The 21,630-nt window shown below is 41.8% G+C and overlaps 3 protein-coding genes across 5 annotated transcripts; all 3 read right to left on the minus strand.

Annotated features, from left to right (window-relative positions):
• Positions 1 to 507: 507 nt before the first annotated feature.
• Positions 508 to 9,647, minus strand: LOC116187565 (protein RNA-directed DNA methylation 3). The gene is made up of 20 exons (XM_031516344.1): positions 9,350 to 9,647; positions 8,592 to 8,845; positions 8,252 to 8,407; positions 7,990 to 8,148; positions 7,801 to 7,884; positions 7,231 to 7,310; positions 6,817 to 7,152; positions 6,679 to 6,727; positions 6,423 to 6,578; positions 6,170 to 6,313; positions 5,942 to 6,044; positions 5,697 to 5,843; positions 5,567 to 5,621; positions 5,410 to 5,471; positions 5,135 to 5,204; positions 4,682 to 4,718; positions 4,520 to 4,571; positions 3,094 to 4,419; positions 2,467 to 2,518; positions 508 to 2,187 (listed from the first exon to the last, which is right to left on the minus strand). Exons 1-20 carry the CDS (start codon positions 9,525 to 9,527, stop codon positions 753 to 755), a joined length of 4,935 nt encoding a protein of 1,644 aa, XP_031372204.1. The 5' UTR covers positions 9,528 to 9,647; the 3' UTR covers positions 508 to 752.
• Positions 9,648 to 10,777: 1,130 nt separating this feature from the next.
• LOC116187159 (sister chromatid cohesion 1 protein 3) lies at positions 10,778 to 15,296 on the minus strand. Of its 2 annotated transcripts, none has more exons than XM_031515764.1 (13): positions 14,980 to 15,296; positions 14,545 to 14,806; positions 14,402 to 14,448; positions 14,255 to 14,304; positions 14,088 to 14,152; positions 13,364 to 13,818; positions 12,882 to 13,014; positions 12,655 to 12,788; positions 11,832 to 12,343; positions 11,681 to 11,720; positions 11,502 to 11,547; positions 11,257 to 11,392; positions 10,778 to 10,919 (listed from the first exon to the last, which is right to left on the minus strand). In XM_031515764.1, the coding sequence occupies exons 1-13, from the start codon at positions 15,101 to 15,103 to the stop codon at positions 10,821 to 10,823; spliced, it is 2,103 nt and encodes a 700-aa protein (XP_031371624.1). In that variant the 5' UTR covers positions 15,104 to 15,296; the 3' UTR covers positions 10,778 to 10,820. The 2 variants fall into 2 exon arrangements, with proteins under 2 accessions (XP_031371624.1, XP_031371623.1); XM_031515763.1 differs by having other exon boundaries at positions 13,364 to 13,821.
• A 1,459-nt stretch (positions 15,297 to 16,755) lies between these two features.
• LOC116187958 (glycine-rich RNA-binding protein RZ1C) lies at positions 16,756 to 21,288 on the minus strand. Of its 2 annotated transcripts, none has more exons than XM_031517018.1 (4): positions 21,136 to 21,288; positions 20,923 to 21,052; positions 17,424 to 17,938; positions 16,756 to 17,218 (listed from the first exon to the last, which is right to left on the minus strand). In XM_031517018.1, the coding sequence occupies exons 2-4, from the start codon at positions 21,031 to 21,033 to the stop codon at positions 16,981 to 16,983; spliced, it is 864 nt and encodes a 287-aa protein (XP_031372878.1). In that variant the 5' UTR covers positions 21,034 to 21,052; positions 21,136 to 21,288; the 3' UTR covers positions 16,756 to 16,980. The 2 variants fall into 2 exon arrangements, with proteins under 2 accessions (XP_031372878.1, XP_031372877.1); XM_031517017.1 differs by lacking the exon at positions 21,136 to 21,288 and adding an exon at positions 18,171 to 20,331 and having other exon boundaries at positions 20,923 to 21,057.
• Positions 21,289 to 21,630: the final 342 nt, after the last annotated feature.

Genomic DNA, 21,630 nt, shown 5'->3' on the forward strand with positions numbered 1-21,630 from the left:
ATCTGGTCGTCAACAACCGAAAAAAAACATTAGACAGAAAATCGAGAAATGGACCAGATTGCAAAATCAGAAGAGTTCAGAAGCACCGCTGTAAATAAGCCGAAAGTAGCCCCTGCTGAGCGAATAAGCAAATATAGAGTAATTCAACACTTTTTTGACTGGTCATTAAGTTTTATGTTATCAAACAAGCTTAATTCCATTAAGTGCTGAAAAATTAATTTCATTGTTTAATTGAAATTATCAAACATAACCTTAGTCTAAGCTTCTTGAGTCCTATGATGCCCAACAAGATAACGTAGGCATCATGTGTTAGATAATGAAGGAAAATTTGTGTCCGGAAGCTCTTTAGCTAACAAGAGCGGAAAAATCGAAACTGGGGAGCCGAGAGGCAAATAATCCGAACTCCGGTGGACGAAGGGGGCATGCGAGACTGCCACTCCTGATTTCCAACGCAGAAAACCTGCTAGCCCAGAGAAGGGCGATCATTGAACCTCGCTAGACCTTAAATCAAATAACTGAGAAAACGTGCCAAAATGGAAGCACACTGATAAACATGTCCACTGCACAAGATGATCCGATACAAAAAAGAAAAAGGCGCCATCCTTGAGGGTTCTTAGCTTAATTACAGCACCAAATCAGAAAGGTCTCGAAAAGAGTCGGATACGATAAGTTTACAACTAAAGACCATGCTCGCTGATTACGAGTACCGAACTAGGCTTTCCTAGCCAAAAAAATCCCAGAACATGGACGGATTAAGAGCCCCAGGCCGGAGAAGAAGTCTGCTGTCCCCAGCCAGACGAGGACCTCCCTCCGATGGATTGGTCTCTGCCTTCTCGACCGGAGCCCCCCCTTCCCCTTCTTCCACCGCCACTGCCCCAGGAACCACGACCACCGCCACCACGGCCGCCTGTCCGGTCCTCACCTCCGTTCCTGCTCCACCCACCACCACCACCACCTCCACCTGCCCAACCAGCACCAGACCCTCCCCCTCCGCTGTTCCACGAAGACCCACCATCTGCTTTCCAACCACCCCCGGACCCTTCCTCTCCTCTTCCACTGCCACCACTCCATGAAGACCCGCCTGCTTTCCGAGAAGAATCTCCATCATCTTGCTTCGTGCTATTCCAGGAAGAGCCACCATTGCCCGGCGTGCTTCCCCAAGATGAATCTCCACCTCCGTCTTTTTTCCCATTCCAGGAAGAGCCACCTGCATCATGTTTGCTCCAGGAGTCCCCAGCAGGTTTTTTCCACCCACTCGAAGTATCAGACGGGTCCCCTCCAACTTGCTTGTCACTGCTCCAGGAAGAGCCACCACCGGCCTGCTTGCTCCAGGAGTCGCCCTCGGGTTTCTTCCAACCACTGGAAAAATCACCCGGATTGCCCCATTTATTATCCGTGCCAGCATCCTCAATTTTCTTACCCCAGGAATCCCCCCCAGGTTTCTTCCACCCTCCCGAGGAATCACCAGTGTTACCTGACTTATCATCTGCTCCAGTGTCCTCTACTTTCTTGCCCCAGGAATCCCCATCAGATTTCTTCCACCCTCCCGAAAAATCACTTGCATTATATGCTCCAGAGTCATCCTTTTTCTTGCCCCAGGAGTCCTCAGATTTCTTCCACCCCCCTCCTGAGACACTGCTCGCATTACCCCAATTATTATCTGATCCAGAGTCTTCCTTTTTCTTGCCCCAAGAGTCCTCAGGTTTCTTCCAGCCTCCCGATGGACCAGTTGCGTTATATGCTCCAAAGTCGTCCCTTTTCTTGCCCCAAGATTCCCCCTCAGGTTTCTTGCATTCTCCCTCGTTATGCGCTTTATCCTCATTATTCCCCCAAGAACCCGTCCCTTTACGCCACTTGTCATCACCCGAACTTTTTGAAAAATCCCCAGCTTGTGGGTGGCTCCACGAAGACCCTCCTTCTCCATGGGAAGTCTTTGGTGTATTCCAGGCACCACTGGATTCCTTGTCCTTTCCCCAAGAGGCTCCAGCTGAACCTGAATCATTGTCTCCAGCATCTTTCCATGAGCCTCCGCCTTGTTTGTCCCAAGAGGATCCTTTGTCTTGTGTTCCCCCCAAAGAAGATCCTCCATCAGCACCAAAAGAACTTGGTTTGCTCCAACTCTCTCTCTGGTTCTGGTTGTCAGATCCACCTTTGTTATAACCACCAGGATTAGACGACCAAGAACTCCTGCAAGTAAGGTTCCATAATATGTAAGTGAACATGTCTAAGCTCGGATATCAAAATGACATATGATCATACTAGGCAGGGATTAAGAAGCTGACATAACTATCCAGAGAGGTAAAAGAACATACCGCACATAAAAAAAAGAAAAATAAGACCATCGAATCGGGGAAAAGATAGATCAACACGGAACTGCTGTAGTATCCACATAGAAAGGATTGCAACAGAAAATAAACGTAAAAATAAAAACTCATTAACAATAGTAAGAAAAAACCTGTATGATACCTTTCTCCAATCCGTCCACTGCTCCATCCACCACTTCCTGGCGTTGAGCCACCTACAAAATATGCATTGTCAGGAAAGCAATTAGAAGAAGCAAGAATGAAATATTAAGTATTACATAAAACGGCCAAAAAAGTCAATACGAAAGACCCTAGAACTGGAGGGATACTCGTTAGTTTCCTCTTCTCTTCAATAGTGTTAGTATAATTCTCTTTTAATGGGAACGAAAATCAATTATTTAAGAACTACATCACTGTGGAAGCTCCTCGCCCACTTTAAAAGTTGCAAGCCAGTGTTTCTCATGAATAAAACAGTATTTTGGGCAGAAATGCAAATAAAGAAAATCCAATTTGAAACACTACCCATCCTCTCAAATAAAATGTGTATATGACTAACAATAGTCCGATAAATCTGGTGCAAGCACAGAGAAATTACATTAGACTGTGAAGCTTCTATTATAGGCATGTGTAGGATATCATAGATTGCACACTTTAAGTGCTCAGACAGAATATAATATACGAAAAGCAATCATAGCCATCTTCTACAGTAACACATACTATTAAATCATTATCTTTTAGTCTATTCAAAAAAAAAATCAATGATAATTTAATGAAAAATTCCAGCACCAACCTCCACTGTTCCATCCAGAAGATTGATCCCGGTCAAATGATCTTCCTCTACCAAATCGACCACGATCACCTCGGCCTCCTCTACCTCGATCACCTCGGCCACCTCTACCTCTTCTCCCACCAGATCCGCCAAAAGTTTCACCCTGATCCTCATCTCCTCTATTGTCCCCAAAAGAGCTCCCTGTTTGTTGACCCCATGAAGAACTTCCACCTCCCTCGCCCCAAGATGAACCTCCTCCTTTACCCCAAGAAGCATCCCCTTCTTGTTTATTCCAGTTACCTCCATTATCAGTTCCAGCGGCTGATTTACTCCACGAAGAACCTCCATCTTGTTTATTCCAAGCGGAACCCCCACTACCTCCATTCCAGGAGCTGCCTGCATTTTGTTTAGATCCTCCAGGCTGATCATTCCAAGAGCCTCCATCTTGTTTGCTCCATGAAGAACCTTCATCTCTTTTACCCCATGAAGGACCTCCCTCTTGTTTATTCCAAGAGAACCCCCCACTATCTCTATCCCCGGAAGCACCTGCATCAGTTTTATTCCAAGAACCTGTATCATGCTTACTCCATGAAGAGTCTCCATCTTTTCCATTGTTGCCAGTTGATTTTCCCCATGAAGAGCCTCCATCTTGTTTCTTCCAAGAACCTCCATCTTTATTCAAAGACGAACTCCCATCCAGTCCAAACCCATCAATTGGTTTGTTCCACACAGAACTCCCACGTTCAGATTCCTGTGAAAAGCCTCCTCCTTTACCCCAATCATCAGAACCAAAACCAGCTTTCCCTTTGTCCGAGGATGAATCTAGTTTTTTCCAGTTTGTCCAACTGGCACTTTCATCCTTTGTCTTCTCACCAGAAGAATCAACGGGAGCTTTCATTTTCTGGTTTGCATTACCCCAGCTATCTCCATCTTTTGAAGAACCATCTGCTGCTTCACCCCCTGAAGAAACTCCTGGTTTGTTCCAACTATTCCATGAAGATCCTCCATCAGCAGTAGAAGCCTTTTGTTTGTTCCAACTATTATCCTCATTGTTATTTGCATCATTGTTTTTTCCCCAAGATACTACAGTGGCATTGGCCCAGCTCTCCCCACCTTCCTTAGAAGGCAGAGATGAATCTCCACTCTGTAGAATTGCATTGCCCCAGCTGTCCAATCCACTGCCGCTAGTACCGCCCTTTGCACCAGCTTTATTCCAAGTGTCTCCATCCTTTCCCCAACCATCACTTTGGTCATTACCAGAAACCACTTGGTTATCAGCTGCAGATGTGCCCCAGGAAGAATTTTGTTTTGGAGCCACTTTTGATCCCCAGCCATCATCTTCCACATCTACCAAGCCAGAGAAAAAAAGAAATTTGCTATTAAGCATGCTCAGGTGAAACTACAAACATCAAGGATCAGAGCTGCAGAAAATGATGCATGGCTCTACCTGTTTTAGGACCGTTACCGGAACTAGATGGATCTGCAGAATTATTCTCTGTCTGAAGATGTAAAAAGGAAATGGTTCAGGATTCACAGCATGCTTCCAAATTCAAACAAGAAAAGAAGAGAAGGGAAGCAAAATTGGGGAGACCGAGAGCAAGTTACAAACCAAAAGTCCTGATGAAGGAACACCGGACCAAGAACTCCTACAAGCACAAGAAAATTGTCAAATTCATCAGAGAAAGAGCAAGATGTAATATATCCTAAACATAAGCAGGATGATGGATGAGCACCTTACTAAAACTTCAGAAAATTATGTGTCAATGATTCGAATAATGGATATCTAAACTTCTAAACCAGAACTTTACAGTATAAGATGCATAGAGTCAGCACATTTTTTTAATATAATATGCATTCTATATACACTTAATTCTAATCTCTGAGATTTGTAGACACTGAATATCATCATTGATGAAAAGCAAAACCACCACAAAGTAAAATCAGCAATTCACATATCAATTTTATATGGTTGTCAATTAGCAACATCAATGAATCCCATTAATATAACAATAGTTATATAGGAAGACAAATTTAAGTCGTTGGCATCAGACTGTGAGACTACCATGGGGCAGATGAACCCCCAGAATTCCATCCCCCATCATTAGCTGAAGTTTCAGTTCCACCAGTCCAATCTGCAAACATAAACATGACAATAAACACCATATAAACCGTCACAAGCCACCCTCCAAAAACAAAAGAGAATGCGCAAAAAGCATGTCGGGAGGGATGGAGACATAAACTGAAGAATAAAGTTCAACTAGATGGAGATATAATGCTTCAAAAGACACAGCTACCAACTATCCATGTTCAGTAATTACTAATTATAAATGCATTAACCTGTAGAGCCTTCATTTCCAAGCAGATCAAATGGTTTTGCAGAACCGGAATCTGGCTCCTCCCTTTAAAACACAAGAAGAAATGTCAGAACAATTTTGAGAAATGCAACCATTGCATTCTAAGAGATTCACCAAAAACGGTCAAATATGATGAAGACCTAATTGACGTTGCAGTGCTCCTTCCATGAACCTCAACAAGGTGCTCACTTTTAACTGCATAAACATGACCACATTCAACATGTTGACCGACAAACATAAACCAGAATGAATAGGTACTCATTGACGAACCTGTAAGCACTTTTTGCTGCGAATCCAGCTTCACTGTGACATCAGAGCGGCGTACACCTATTACACGACAAGTATATCCCTTCAACGGGCCAACCCGTATTCGCAAGGTCTGACCAACTGAGAATCCATCCCTTTCTCCTTGGTTAACTTCATTTCAAAATAACTGATTAGCATGGAGCACATTACACAGCCACAGATACAGCAAAATTAATAAATTACGCTTATTACACAGCTGCAGTGCTTACAGTCCCGCTTATTTTCCCTTGCTTGCCATGGTTTTTCAGGCGATAGAGGGGATTTAGGAGATGAAGGCAGATCATCAAAACCAAATGGGCTAGGGTCGCCACCCTAAGGTAAAGCGAAAAGCCAAAAATGTGAACAGACAAGACAACCGTCAGAAGAAATCTTAGAGGACCAAAAGACAGCCTATGTTTACAATAAAGTAACAGATATCTACACTGTAAATTTGATACCTTTCCGGGGAATGAATCAACAGAGAGCTTTATCTTCTCACAATGCTGTGCTTTGGAGCAAATATAACCACCATTTTCCGACTCATTCTCATCATATATAAAGATAATGCCTCTGTATATTTGCTTAATAATTCCTTGCCTATCCTGAAATGACAAATAAGTAAGGGCAAAGAGTTGAAGGTATTTCGTGGATTTTCTTCCATAAGCTAAACAAGGAGATAACATGAGCTTCTAATAGCAATTAGACACTTGCCTTTAGTGGACCATCTAAAATGCGAACAGTTTCATTAACTGAAATGGGCTTTTTATGTTGATCCATTGCTGTAAACTTGCCTTCAAAGGGTCCATTAGTTATTTCATGCACACCCACATTCTGCACAATATGTCCCTCTGCACCCTCTTTCAAGATCTAGAAAAGGTTGCATAAATTTCCAGTTAAATTAACATGAGAACTATTCCAGGATAACTCAGCATAAAGAGAGTACGACTCAGAAGACTAATGTAAATACCTTGTAGTCATCTTTCTCAACACCCACAATTAGACCAAAATCTTTTCGGCTGCAATAGTAATATGTTGACATGAAAAGAGGTCAACTTCCATAAGATGCATAATTAACAAGAAGTTTCAACATTTGTGGAAGACTTACCCCATACAAACAAGGTCAAACAATTCATATTTTTTTGTTGAACTGGAACCTGATGATCCCTCTCCCTTCTCACCAGCTTTTTCAAATTTTACCGACCGTTTCTTCTTTTTATCACCATATAGCTGTGTGAGCCATTCCACTTCAGAAGATTCATCATTCTCAGGAGGCTGGAATTTCAGCTGCTCCTCTTCAGAAGGCATGACTCCCCAGAAGCTTAATGAATCTATTGCAACTCTTTTGTATATATATCCATCTTTGAGCATTAATCCATCAAGAATTTCAAAATATTGCCCAGTATCCCGGTCACGTCTCTTTTCGATCAGAGGACGAAACTCACTGCACTTGCAAAGCAGAAACATTAACCATCAGAAAAAAGCAACAGATTGAAGAAAGAAGAAAATAGAAAAGCCTTACTCGAGCTCAATTGCGCTAATTAATTTGGGTGCTGGAGCACCAGTTTTCTTGCCAGTTCTCTTCAAAGAGACTCCCCCGCCCTGTCAAATATTTGGAAGGTCCTTATGAGTGACAAGAATTATGATAGCCACAACTCAAAGATGTAAATAAGTTGTAGACATCATAAAAAGAGTAAATTGAGAAACTTCATAAATACTATAAATTAATATCTGTATCAGGTCCATATTTTACATAAAAACCATACTTCAAGAAAACAAGTGAACAAGCATCACACTAGACAAGATATAGAAAAGTAAATGTTCGTCAATAAGGTAACTTGTATCAAATCCCATGAAGCATTGAAAAGTAGAAGAAAATGAATACTTATTTTATGAGCCTACAACAAAAAGAAATAATAAAACGAGTCTCTTCGTGGTAGAAACACTTGGGCCTTAGCAAGAATAGCAAATTTCCAGCATCTTGCATACAGAGACCATAATACAAAGCATGACTCAGCCAATCAAAGTGGCTCTAACAAAAACCCACAATATAAACAAAAGACTAGACTCCTAATAGAAGTGGTCCACTTACAAATTTTTGCGCCAATGCTTGCAGATCAATCCTTGGAATCAATTTCACTGTTACCCTTCTTTTTGCATCATTCACAGCAACTACCTGCAGGATCACAATTTTGGTGTAAAACAGAATAATAAAGTACACACACATTAATGACCATAGTAGAAACAAGCTATACAGCGGCACAAAGTACTGAAGCGATACCTGTGCAAGGTCTCCTTTGTATGTGCCATTTTTCACACGGGCCCACATGCCCACAGAAATTTCAGCACGTCTGCTCCGCACATTTAGCAAGTGAGGAACCTGACTTCTGGGGACCGGTGTTACTCGAGTAGTATATATACTACAGAGCCCCTTGCAGGCCTAATTTTACAGAGAAGTGGTCATATATATTTTAAATGAACATAAATGACGGGAACGCTGCTAGATAAAGCAGGAAATTAACATCATCCATTGCTTAAGCTACCTCAATCACTTCAGATTGTTTCTCGGCTTCGACGAAGAAGTGGCCTTTCATGTGCTCAACAGCATAAGCAGATATTATCTGCAGTTTCTTACCCAGGGCTTGCAGATCAACGTACTTCTGCATGAGGCAAAAGGCTGAATTCCGCTCCCGACCAACCTACCACAAAGATTTTTCAGGAAAATTTAACAAGAAATACAAGGGAAGCAATTCACGAGCTTCAATAGCACACAAGCTGAAAGACTCTGCTCTACAGGAGAAGGGATGGGATTTATATATGCAGACATACATATATATATTTGTGTGTGTGTGTGTGTGTGTGTCTGTATAACATTATACATACCGCACACTTCACTTTCCAAGTGGTTGGATCCTTAATGGAGGGTATGGAAGCATCTTCTTCCACAAATCTTCTAAGATCAGGTTCGTCCTCAGCAAACCTCAAGAATGCAGAAGCATTCTTGTAACGCTCTTCCATCATTTTGTCAAATTCTTCTTCAAACTCCTCCTCTTTGGGGAAAACAGGGAGGCTGTGGGATTTAGACTGATCATTCTTATCGTTTGTCCCCAAATCATACTCTTCTTCTTCAAAAAAATCTGTATAATATGCAGGAGGACAAGGCGTCAGTATGCACATGGGTTGCATATATCATCTCATAGCTCACGCCGCCAGATTCAGATATCTTCTTGGTAGACAAGAATCATCATTTCAAGACAACTCCAGAATCCGCAGCATGCATTGCCTAGTATGTACTATCACGGGCGCTTGCATATTCAGAAGTACAGACACGATCGAGCATGAAATTGTTACAGATAAATCGATCGCAGAGTCCACAGATGAGAGATTTGACCTAAAATTTCCCTCTTCCAACCAAAAATCAGATCACCGTCTTCCCTACAATCACTTGAAAGAGTAGACGCACGGAGGAACCGAATCAGGAAAGAAATTTATGAAACAAGCAGGTCCTAATTCGGTTCGCTCCGCCACTAAGGCCCTAAGAGCTCTCAGAACCCAAAACATCGCAGTACAAATGAGAAAACCAAAATGCAGGTCATGTGACAGACGCAACGTGAAAGACAGAGTGCAGAGAGGTCGCGTACCGTCATCGAAAATGCTGTCGCCACTGGAGTAGTCGCCGTCGGAGGCGACAGCAGCATCCTCGAAGAACTGGAGGACGCCGCGATTCCTCCGCTTCTTGGCGCCGCCGGTCTTGTCGTCATCGACCTTGCGCTTGCCGGAGGACTTCCCGGCGGGCTGCTTGCCTTTGTCGGACACCATTTTCAGGTGAAGGAGGCGTGAGGAGCTTCCCGGAAGACGAGAGGCGCATAGGTAGAGAAGAGAACAGGAGAGTGAAGAGCTTTGATTTTGAGAGAGAGGGGAGGAGAGTGATTTTGTTACCAAGAAGATATCTGAATTAAGGGTGCGTTTGGATTTTGATTTTGGAAAAGAAAAATGAGATGAAATTATAAATTTAATTTGTAAAGTGTATGTTTTTATTGAATTAAAGTTAAAAAATTGAAATTTTTAAGTTGGAAAATGTGTATTTTTGTTATATAATATGTTGAGTTAAAGTTAAAAAAATTTATCTTATAATCTAAACACCCTTAAATATTGGCATAATTTCGGGATGAAAAGAAAAAAGAAAAATTAATGGATTTTCCATACATTTTACCGTCCGCGACTGAATTCACAATTTCTTTTACCAAAAAAAAAAAGCAAAATGTTTGCCTTGTTTTATTATAATCGAGGCAAAGTTATCTTGAAATTCAATAATCATTTGCTTCTGCATCCATCTGTGAATTAGAAGAATGTAAAAGTAAATTATCAATACATTTTGATTGTCGAAACTAACCCAATGAACCTCTTTAAATAACACATTTATAATTATTGCAACAAGCAAGGGACTCTTTCTTATCAGTCAAAGGTTTCAACTTTTGGGGTATGTTGAACCGGCTGAAAAAGTATTTTCTGAATTTTTGTTCCAGTAATTTCAAATAAGCCTTTAGTATTTCATGTTTTTTAACGAAAAAGAAAAAGAAGAAGTGCTAAATGACCGTAAAAAGAAAATCGAATAACTTCTTCAGTATTTATTTCAAACGTAACGATTTCATTCTCTATAGTCCCAGCCCAACCAAGAGCACATCGAATCCTAAGATATTATTAGCCATCCGACGATTGTGATATATATCAAAAACCAGTGTTCCATTTCAAAATGTAGCATAAGACGTTTAAAACAATTGGTCAACAATTACCTATTCCAAAATTTTAACCAATATGTAGGTCATAATTTGTCCAGCATTTTGCTACGAGAAATTGCGAGAATTTAACTAAATACAATATATAACCACTTTAAATAAGCATAACTTCAATAAGTTAAGAAAATGAAGAATTTACAAAATTTACTCCTTCCACCACTAAAGCACCATAAAGTTAATCCCCGACTCTTTCCTATACCATTTACTATACTAATTGATGAAAAATATAATAAAAAAATTAGCCATCCTCCCCCCCCCTCCCCCCCCCCCCCCCCCCCCCCCCCCCACCATTTTACTTTGTATGCAAAATGCATCATCACAACTGTGCCTTTGAGAAAGTAGGAGTCAGCTTCAAAGAGATGTCCCCATACGGTTCTTCTTGCTGCACATCAACAAGTTCATAGCTCTTCAAAACCTGTTCGGATATAAAAAAAAAGTTACCCATCACTTTTACGACCGAGCATCGACTTAATGCCCCTCTCTTAATGATTGACAATATAGGAGCCTACGCTAGGTCGGAGCCAACAAATAAACCAGAAGAAATTCTATAGTGCTCGAAATACAGGAAGTGAAGTGCTTGGTCGTAAACTTAACTCATCATAGAGTAGTTCTATTATGCATCAAATTCGACAGATTTCATAGCTGACCATATGTGATGTTTCATGATGGCGTATAGTGGACTGGTTTTCCCATGCAAGCCGTGGATTAGACACTACTGCAGTTGAATACGAATGAGTGACTAGTAAATTTACCAGTGTCTCGTAAAACATCCTAGCACACAGCCTTCGTTTCTTTCCTTCCAAAATTTTGTTCAGACTGAGGTTTTCAGACTGTCCTTCGGCAACTGAGGCAGTTGGAGACTGTTTTTTCAGGTATTGAGCCACAGCCCTGAAACAACACAGCCACAGTGAGACACCAACCGAGGATGTCTTCTTTAGCCAGACATTGCCAAGATAGTAAGGGGGCAGAAAGCAAAGACAGAGAGACAAACTAGGACCTTGTTCTAACAGAAAGTGATTCGCCTCCTTGGCCTCCCCAGGAACCTGCAGGATATTAAATAATATCAAGTGACTTGGGATAAGAAAATGAACAGAATTACTCCCAAATTCCAGTTCAAATAACGACTATGAAGTTATGAACCACCAGAAGGAAGGGAAGATCCATTTGCTTGCTTACCACATGGTGAGGCATCGTCAACTTCCAGAAAATTAAGCTCCTGCATTCGTATGAGACAATAATAAGTTAAAATACAGTTCACCAAATATTCATGTCAGTTTAAATATATTAGAGGAATTTAGTAGAGAGGACAAGGAAAATGTCCACCGACTTCTTCTGCAGTATCCAATTCCTGAATATCAGAAAGGCGATTCTCCCCAAGACCAAACCGTTCCTCTGAAAATGGAATCGGTGTGTCCAAATCAGACCCAAAGGATCCGGTTGACATTCCGAGATCAGGCAAGGACTGGTCATCAGACCTCACAGCTGTACTCTGAGGAATCTCAGATAACAGACTCATGTCATTATCTGAGAAGGGGGTGAACTCAGATCTCCTGGAACTAGAGGGCCCACTCCTGGGAGGAGAGGACACAAACCCATGGAATGTCCCAGGACCGGTGCCACTCTCATCATGTTGCCGTAGCCGTTCGATCTCCAGATCAAGGGCCTGATCTCCATCAGGAGAACTTACAACCGTCTTATCAGGAATGCATTCTTCTGTGAAGGGAGCTGTGCTGTCCTCTGTTACCAATGCTTCAGGAGGGACTTCAGCAGAACGAATTGAACATGCTTTATTGGACACATATTCTTTATTTGACGCGGCTACAAGATCCTCACACATGCCTGCAAAGCACAGCCAGAAAAACACAATTGTTCAATTACACGTACTTTTCTGTTTATCTACAAATAGAGAAACCAAATCAATTAGACCAGATCCTTACATCATCATCATCATCATCATAATAATAATAATCATCATCATCCAAACATATTGGTTGATGAACTTGAATCATCATCATCATCATCATCATCATCATCCAAACATATCCGTTGATGAACTTGAAGATTGAAGATAAAAGGATATTGCCAAATAAACCGCTGTGGTTCCACTCTCGGATTCACAGTCAGCAAACTTCGAGACAGGACAGACTTACCAGTTATCAAGGGATGATCAAAGATCTGCTCCTTCCTTTGCCTTTTACTCAACTTCCACAAATCCAACAGAGAGGAATTTGGCTTCCTCTTGCGTAATATATCACTGGTATCATTGAGTGCCTTTCTCATAAACCTGCAAGTTCTCCATCCTCAGATTGGCAAGAAATAACAGAGAATGTAGAGAATGCATGTTGAGTAAAATTCGATACGATAAAATCATTCGTACCCATTTGTCAACACAACGACTCCATCATAGAATTGCTTTCTTTTCCTTTGCCTGGGTTGGGGCTGCTGCTCAACCTGCGGACTTGGTCGGATATTCATTTGAGGAGGACTTGATCCAATCACTAAGTTGGGTCCTAAAATATAACACGACCAACAATGAGCATACAAATGCAGAAGTGTCACGCATCTATTCTTATAATATTGACCATGTGGAATGAACATTTATCATGAAAGATTAACTCAGTAAAGAGGTGCATGAACAATGTCCATTAGCCTGTACTTGCTTCTTCAAAACTACTAAGCCGTATGATGTCCTCAATGCTTAAAGTCCTTTGAAGTGCAATCTAACAGTTGTCATATTTATTTGCTCCAGTTATTGTGAGAAATGGAATATTTAAAAAAAAAACTTTCTCAATATTCCAAAGGCAAACAGAACCTAAAAGCTATATCTTTCATTGAAACATGAAGCAAACGAGCACCCACCCAAAGAATTGTCACCATCAAAATTCTCAGGAGCCTCTCTATCAGAACCAGAGCTCTGTTGACCCAAACGCTGCTGATCTACAGGAGAGGGCCCCCTCAGAGTTGCCACTTCCATCGCATCAGGAGGAGGCGTCTCCTTCTCATTCATAACTGGCTCAGTTTCCATCAGATCATCTAGATGGAATGGCACATTAAAAGGGCTTCCTGCCCTCAGATCATGGTCTGCATCACGCATAACCTCAATCTCAGGTACACTCGGCGTAGAACAGTCTAAGTGAACTCCTGCATCAGGTTTTCCTTCCTGAGGACCACCATCAAACGCTTCACTTTGGTGACTAGGATCCAGATCTCTCATAGGTGCTTCTTCCTGAGGATCACCATCGTGCGCTTCACTTTGGTGACTAGGAACCGGATCTCTTAATGGTGGATCATTTGCTTCAACACCAATGTTAAGCCTGCTGCAATTGAAACATTAAAAAAAATGTTAAATTATTTGTCGCCCATCTGGGGAGAAGATATTGAAAGGGCATAGTTGGCTATCTTGTCCTCCCCCCTTTGAAATTGTTGGACTGCACTTATGAAGATTTGGTTTCTGCTATAAGATTAACTTATCTTTGTTTTCTAAGAAATTGTAAAAGCAAAGGAACCACTCCTTTTCATGCCGACAAACAGAAAACAAGAATGTTCTTCAGAAACCAAACAATGTATAACAGATAGTACTTACTCTTCCTCAATCGACCGGACACCTGAATTTTGACGCTCTGCAGATAGTGATGTGCCAAAGCAATCCTGTTGAGTCAAAATACTCTATATTCAGGAATGAAGGCAAAATAATCATCTTAAAAACTCGGAATTGGACCAAACGTAAAATAGAATGGCAATGCTCCTAACCTCATCAAAAGTGATTGCAACAAAAGGTTCCACTGTGTTCGGAATTTGATCTGTAAGCCAAAAAGAAACCACGTGATGACCCAATCAGTACTTGAAACTTCATAATCAAGTAATCAGGAATGCCAGCTAAGTGAGAGTAAACATAACCTGTAAGAGTAATCTCCTCCTGACTCCTAAGATGACTGTCTTCAGCCCTGAAAATATGAGAAAACCATAGTTGGTATAATTAGTCACAGCAGGAAATATTATATTTATACGAGAAACTCTATATATCTCGATTATGAGCGTACTCGTGATAATGGGCATCATCCAAATCCAGTTCATTGAGCTCAAACGTATTGGGCAGTGTGACTGCATGAACTGAGGCCTGCTGAGCATTCTCGGGCAGATTGAGGTCCAGTGAAGAAGTGAAGAGCTTGCTCAACCCGGTCAAGATAATATTGCAGTCCTTGAATAAATACTCGACCTTCTTTGAGTATATGCGGACCACACCGAGCAGAAGGTGCCCGGACATTCTCAAAGCAATCGGCACTTCCGAATACATTATGTAATCTACCAAGGAGCAAAAACAATCTGTTACCAGGGTCATCACATAAAATCCTTAATCGACACAAAATTTCTGATCTTGAAACAAATTAGCCCAAGAAACCAAAAACAAACAAACGCCCATTAATGGGGATACGAGTGACTCTGCAATCAGAGCAAGTGGGAGCGGAGAGACGGACCGACGGTCTTGGGGATGTCGGTGGAGGTGTAGTGGGACTTCTTGAGGCGGTGCTGCAGGTGGGCGGCGCACCATACCGTCCCCAATGGCCCCTTCCGGCCCAAGAATGTCTGTGAGTAGAACATCTCCCGATTGGTCTCCCTCCTCCTCTTCTTCTTCCTCTGCTTGTGGGTTATTCCCCTTCAAGGTGATTAATCCATTAATCGACGAGATTGACAAGGAAGATGGAAACTTCGTCGCTGGAAATGGAAGAAACGGAGAGAGAGAGAGAGAGAGAGAGAGAGTTAGCGCGGGAGAGGGTTGTCTGAAATATTACGGGGGAGGGTTAGAGCGGGAAAGAACTGAAGTGGCGCCACTTCCAGGAATTAATTCTTTTTCTTTTTCTTTTTTCTGTTCAATTTATTTAATTAAAGATTCGATCGAGGACTAGGAAACGGGCCATGTCTTGTCGGTAATTACGAGATATATACTGCCACTGCCCCCACAGCCCGTAGGGCTCGTCGCAAGAGAGTTGTCTCGGCCCATGTTCAGCCCATTCTCTTTACCATTCTTTTATTATCATTTTGTGGACTTTCACAATTTTGAGCCGCCATTTTCCTTTTCCTGTTATGCTTCTTCGGAGGGAAAAAAAAAAAAAGAAGAAGAAGAAGAAGAGCAAAATGGCCTCTTTTTTTCAATTATTACAGAGACACATATATTTAGTATAATAAAAATTATAATTTTTCACTCAAAAAAATCATAATTTTAATAGTTAATATAGGGATAGGGATAGTCCCATTAGGAAAATCAAATATGCAACGTATTAGTTGACAAACGAGAATATACGTTACTGCTCTACATTATCTTTCTAAGAAATGATTTTCTTAATTTATTGGATATCTTGTGCTTGGCCAAATGTATGTGCGTGTATATATAACTTATTGTGCAATATCACCCATCATCATTCGACATTAAGAAATTTTTAATTCAATTCTAAGATGTATGCACATCCAATAAATTTAGGATATGCATATACCCCCTTCTTTACAACAAATCAACGAGATATACGATGTTCCACCTTCCAACATCCTTGTTTGTTGTACAAAGTCTACCTTCTTTAGTGTGTGTCGGCTCGCAAAAATGGACCTCTTTTATTGCATACTGAATTTGTATCATTCATGGTTTTCCAAATAGGTGCATGCCAAACTGGCAAACCAATTACCAACGGCGACTTGAATGGATTTGCTCTTTGAGTGATTCACTGCCACGAACTCAATCTCTTTGGGTACTTGCTTTGCGCAGCAAGCAAGTTATAAAGTTCTTGAATTGGGCGGGACCAAACCATCTCGTCTTTACTTTCCCCAAGCTCGACCTAATGCTGCTACTGCTGCTTGGAGTTGTTGCATATCAGTGAATCCGCACCTGCTTTGACTCCGTTGCGTACAACCTTTAGCTCGTAATGGAATGTTTGCTTTCAGCAACTAACCATTACTTAGGTACTTCAATAGGGGGCTGTGCTTGTGCCAATTATCGAACCAAAAGAACGTGTCTTCACCATCCCCTACTTCATTGGCTCATAGCATGATAAAACTAGCTCTCAAACTTCAGTTTCACCGGTGCCAGGTGTAGAGGACTGGAAACTCCTGTCCCCAATGTACTGTCGACCGTTTTCAATCGTGTTTTCGTACTCTGTATACAGACTGTTCCATTGCTTCCGGTGCTTCGATGGCTTTGCTCTCGTGACTGCTTTCTAATCCTGATCATGTCAGAAACCAGAGAAGGGGAAAAGAAAGAGGAATAGAAAAAACTCGCTGAAGCTACTGGCCAGTGACCATATGCATCAATTAATTAAGGCGGAATGACACCGAACAAAGCATCAAGCTAACATCCACTTCTCTTCTGCCTAAATGGAGAAAAGTTCCAACACACAGCACATAGATACCATCATTAAGTACAAGATAACACTAACTTATACGTCACTTTTTGAGTTTTTAACAACAGCGAAATACCTATATCCAAGACCCTAATAGCGCTCGAATGAGGACGGCCGGCCTCCCCGACCAGGCCTGTCGTAAGGTCCGGGGCGATTCCTGTAGCTTCTATCATCAGTACGGGTGGGCCCTCCAGCCCCGTACCTCTCAGCACCCCCTCTAGGACCTGGTTCCCTCTCATAGCCTCTCTCTCTGCCAAACCCATTTTGAGGGTATCGATCCGAGCTACCATATCGATCACCTGCAAAGCGGTCCCCAGCAGGCGGATACCTGAAAGTGCAAATGGAATTATATAATGACCCCTCAACTAGCATACAAGAGCTGTTTCAACCCCGTGCCAACAACATACTTGATGCAATTTATCAAACTTCACGAGACTAAAAGTACACCCCCAACATATAATCAAACTTGTTGCTTGATCCTATATTTTGAGGGAAAAGAACCATGTAATAACATGCATCAGATATGATCATACCTGTCAGCAACATAGCGATCACGGCCAGAATATTTCACGTCTCTGCTATCGAATCGATCCCTATCTCCATATCGACCTCCATCATATCGATCATCTAAGTAGCGATCCCTTTCCCCAAATCGATCCCCAGCTGCTCCATATCTCGAGTGAGAAGAGAAAGGAGGAGGTGGACCACCTCCTCCTCGCGGCCCACCACCACCACCGGCCGAAGGGCAATCCCGGGCCCAATGGCCCAGCCTCCCACACTTGAAGCACTCATCCTGCCCGAAGGACCTCTCCGCTCCTCCCCCTCCTCCCCCTCCGTAATTCCCCCGCCCACTACCAGAGTAGCTTCCTCTGTAGCTTCCATGGTCTAAGTCATCACTCATTTTGGGTTCGGCCTTATTCACAGATATTATGCGATCACCAAGTTCACGATTGTGCATCTCTCGTATAGCATCTTCCATTCCACGACGATCAGCATAGGTTATAAACCCAAACCCACGAGGGCGACCAGTGCCTCTTTCCAAGACAATCTACAGTGAATACCAGAGAAAAAGTTTATGCCAAGAAATATCCATCATGCAACATTAGTAGCTTTACACCCAACAGTAAAAATATTTCAAGTGATAAATGAATGTGTTACACAGACAGAAGATTGAACGAGACATACTTACAATAATCAATGAAGCAAAAATCACCATGTTTTATGTGCTGTTAGTAAAATTTGATACTAAGCAATTAAAAAGATTGGAAAGCTGAACTTACTCGTTTATAATGATGAGAAGGCATGGCAAGCAGACAAACAATAAATTCTAACTCAGTAAAATCTCTGAAATGTATATATTTGATGGAAGGAATTTCAGCCATGTACTTCTCCCACAGACGAAATTTCCTGTCTAGCATCAGCTATCCGCATTACAAGCATCATCTTCTTCCTAATGCAGCTAGAACATCTCAAATCACTTGATTTTCTCAATCATTTGACACAACCGTGCTGTGACCCTACTGCACGATACTGTCCGACAGCAGGTAAGAAACTTTCCGACAAATCAATCTCCTCTGGCCCTTGAACAAAACTATTCCAAATTAGCCAACTTCCTCCAATCTAAAACCCATATATTCATCAAGTTCTGCTGCCTTTATCAGAGTTTATCCCAATTACCAGGCCCACCACCAAATCAGAGTCCAAACTGACCTCTCTTTCAGACAGAAGCAAAAATAAAAACCCATAAGAAGGATAAACCTATCAGCTATCAACCTGTACAACTGCACATGCAGAACTTAGTGAACAATGCCAAGCCTTCTTAGTAAAGGTTACCATCAGATGATTGGACGTCCTGCACTTCCCAGGTTTAGTTGGATGTCACAAATTATTGTAAAGACAATCACGCAAATCAGTGCTCTGCATTGTTGAACAGTGACTGGCTCTAGCACTTTGTATCTAATTGCTAATCAGAAAGGGACTGGGTATCACTTTCAAGAAAACAAGGCAGTGCTAGCTCTAGTCTTCAGATGCATTGTGCTGCTCCAATAAATCATTACTCAGGCTCCTCACTCTTGCACCAAATAAGAGTAGATGCCAAAGAACCGGATTACATTAACACACTCTCTGCCGAGATATGAAGGTCTAGGATAGAATATTGTAGCTTACGGCTAAGGATGACACAAACACAACATGATTGGAAACTACGATAAAGGTTATAAAGTTTTCAAATTTACGATTCGCCGATGATCCATGAAGCTCCGGGGACAGTCCACAATGTGAACACAGTCCTAGTGGATATATCTCAGAAGTCCTCAACACTAATTTCCCCTCAAGGATCCACGGGACACCAATGGAGTGCACACCCAGCCAGACAAGGAACAAAAAAGTAGCTGACCGTTGAAATTTTAAGGGCATTCAGAAGAAGTGATAAATGTGGCTTAGATTGCTACTGATGTTGGCCAAACTGCAAGAATGATTTTGATCTGAGTAGCAACATTGGCTCCCCTTGACATTGATCAACAGAAAACAGTTTAGAAGGATGCGCTTACAGAGCAAGGACACTAACAACAACGTGCCACTCTAAGTGCATATAGCCACTGAAAGTAGATTGAATTTCACAGGCATGTAAAACCTTTCCCTCCAGGCCAAATATATCTGAAATTCATTGTTGGAGCTTCCACATAAGGTTAGGGTCCTTAGGAATCATGCTTCAAGTAGATCTTCAACGATATGCTTCATCCATATGGTCGAAACTTCAAGTTTAAAGCAGAGAAAGCAGCACAATTGACGATGTATCATCCTAAAGAAAAGATCCATAACGGCAAAAAGGAGCCACAGAGGTAGATGTCCCATCACCCATGTACCCGAATAGGTGAGTAAGAACTGAAAGTTCAGCCCAGCTAATCCCAGAAACCGGAGGTTTGTGGTTGCTTGTGCGTGTTGCAAAAGCAGGCCCAAGGCTGATAAACCCACCCAGAGATCGAGGTAGTCTTCTTTTAGAAAGCTAGGACAAGGAAAGCTCACGAACCAAAAGAACAGGGGAAACCAGACACTTATAGCTTTCCACTTCCACTACCATCAGAAACAGATACGCAGCTCTCAAGATATCTCCTGCGGATGACTTGTAGTTGTAGACTATCCGTCCCATATTGTAGTGTCATACCCATTTTTACAACAATATATTGTTCTGTGAGGTCTGACCCAAAAATAGACAGTGGGGATTGCATTCATAGATCCCTTCATGAGGAACCGCTAAGTCCATTGGAGAAAATCAGAGTCATCTCTGGCAACTGATACTAAATATCTGCAGAAGCTTTCTCGCACAGATAATTGCCACATAGGCCACTGAAAGGCCCTCTGACACAACTTAGCAAAGCAAATGACAATGTGCTTCAGCAAGATGCTGCCATTGAACTGATTGAAAGTTTCTCTAAAGTCCATCTACAGCACATAAAAGAGTCAAACCAGCGACGACGGAAACAAAAATTGTATATTTTACGGAGAACGAACAGGTATTTCAAAAGATGGTAATGCACGTGAATGTGAAGTAATATATCTTATCTTTTTGCTAGAACATCAAATAGAAAACACTCAGAAAATTTCTGCCCCATATCAACTGTGCGGAAGCATATCCAGCTACAATTTGATGCAAGAAATATATGGACTACTGCAATCCCAAAAAGGAAAGTATTTTCCTTTTAGTATGATAACGAAGAAAAAATGCTAGTAAAGACAATCAGTAACCTAATTAATGACAATAAAGATACGTAATTTGGATAGACAAAACAATTTCATATACGAATCTCCACACCAAGAGAATCGGATAACTCTACAAAAACAAACATGCGAGCATTAATTTCCATAATTATCATGAAATTGCTTGCAATTCAGCTCAAATTCCAAAGGGTAAGGCCTAAGGTAAAATTTCCACGCAAAGCGGAGGCTAATTCTTCAATATTCTGGACAAAATACACATGAACGAATCTTAAGAAAGAATCACCGTCTTCTCCACACAGGAGCTAGGGTTCGTACCTGACAGTCGAGGACCTTCCCGAAACGGCTGAAAGTCCGCTCGAGCTGGCGCTCTGTGACGTCCCACGCCAATCCGCCGACGAATATGCGGTAATCCTCCTTCCCCGCCATCTCCCGCTTCCCTCAGTTCCTGCAGGAGAATCAGCTCAGACGATGATCGATGAATTCATGCACAGGTTGAACCTGCTGAGGAAATGAATGTCTCGTACCCACCTCCTCGTGAAATATCGAGCTACGAAGTGAGATGCGACGAGTGAAACCCTAAAATTGGAATTTTCCTTCAGGAAAGGGAAAGTGAGGGATCGGGTATTAGCCATTAGGTCTAGTTGTTTTTGGGCCTGCTTCTTGGGGCCCCAATCAAAGTTTAAGGCCCAAAAGCGTATTGGCCCAAGTAATATATTTGGTATTTTTTTTCTCGATGCACCACATCCTCGCTTATACCTGGAGTAGAAGTTACTCGATTTGGTTACCAAAACTCAATGGGGGTATCTGGTTCACTGGACAGGCACTGAGGGGAATAGAATTGACAGGAACTGATAGCAGGAGATTGGTATTAAAGTTACAATAAAATGCACTAAGTAAGTACTGGTTGAATGATAAGTAATTCAATCATCAAAATTACGAGAGTAATATCACAATTTAAACCAAAAAAAAAGTAATGATAAAGGCATAATATCATGAAAAGGTGGTGGTGGTTCCTCGACGTAC

The sequence above is a fragment of the Punica granatum genome, chromosome 8 (genome assembly GCF_007655135.1).
Source record: "Punica granatum isolate Tunisia-2019 chromosome 8, ASM765513v2, whole genome shotgun sequence".
Taxonomy (NCBI): Eukaryota; Viridiplantae; Streptophyta; class Magnoliopsida; order Myrtales; family Lythraceae; genus Punica; species Punica granatum.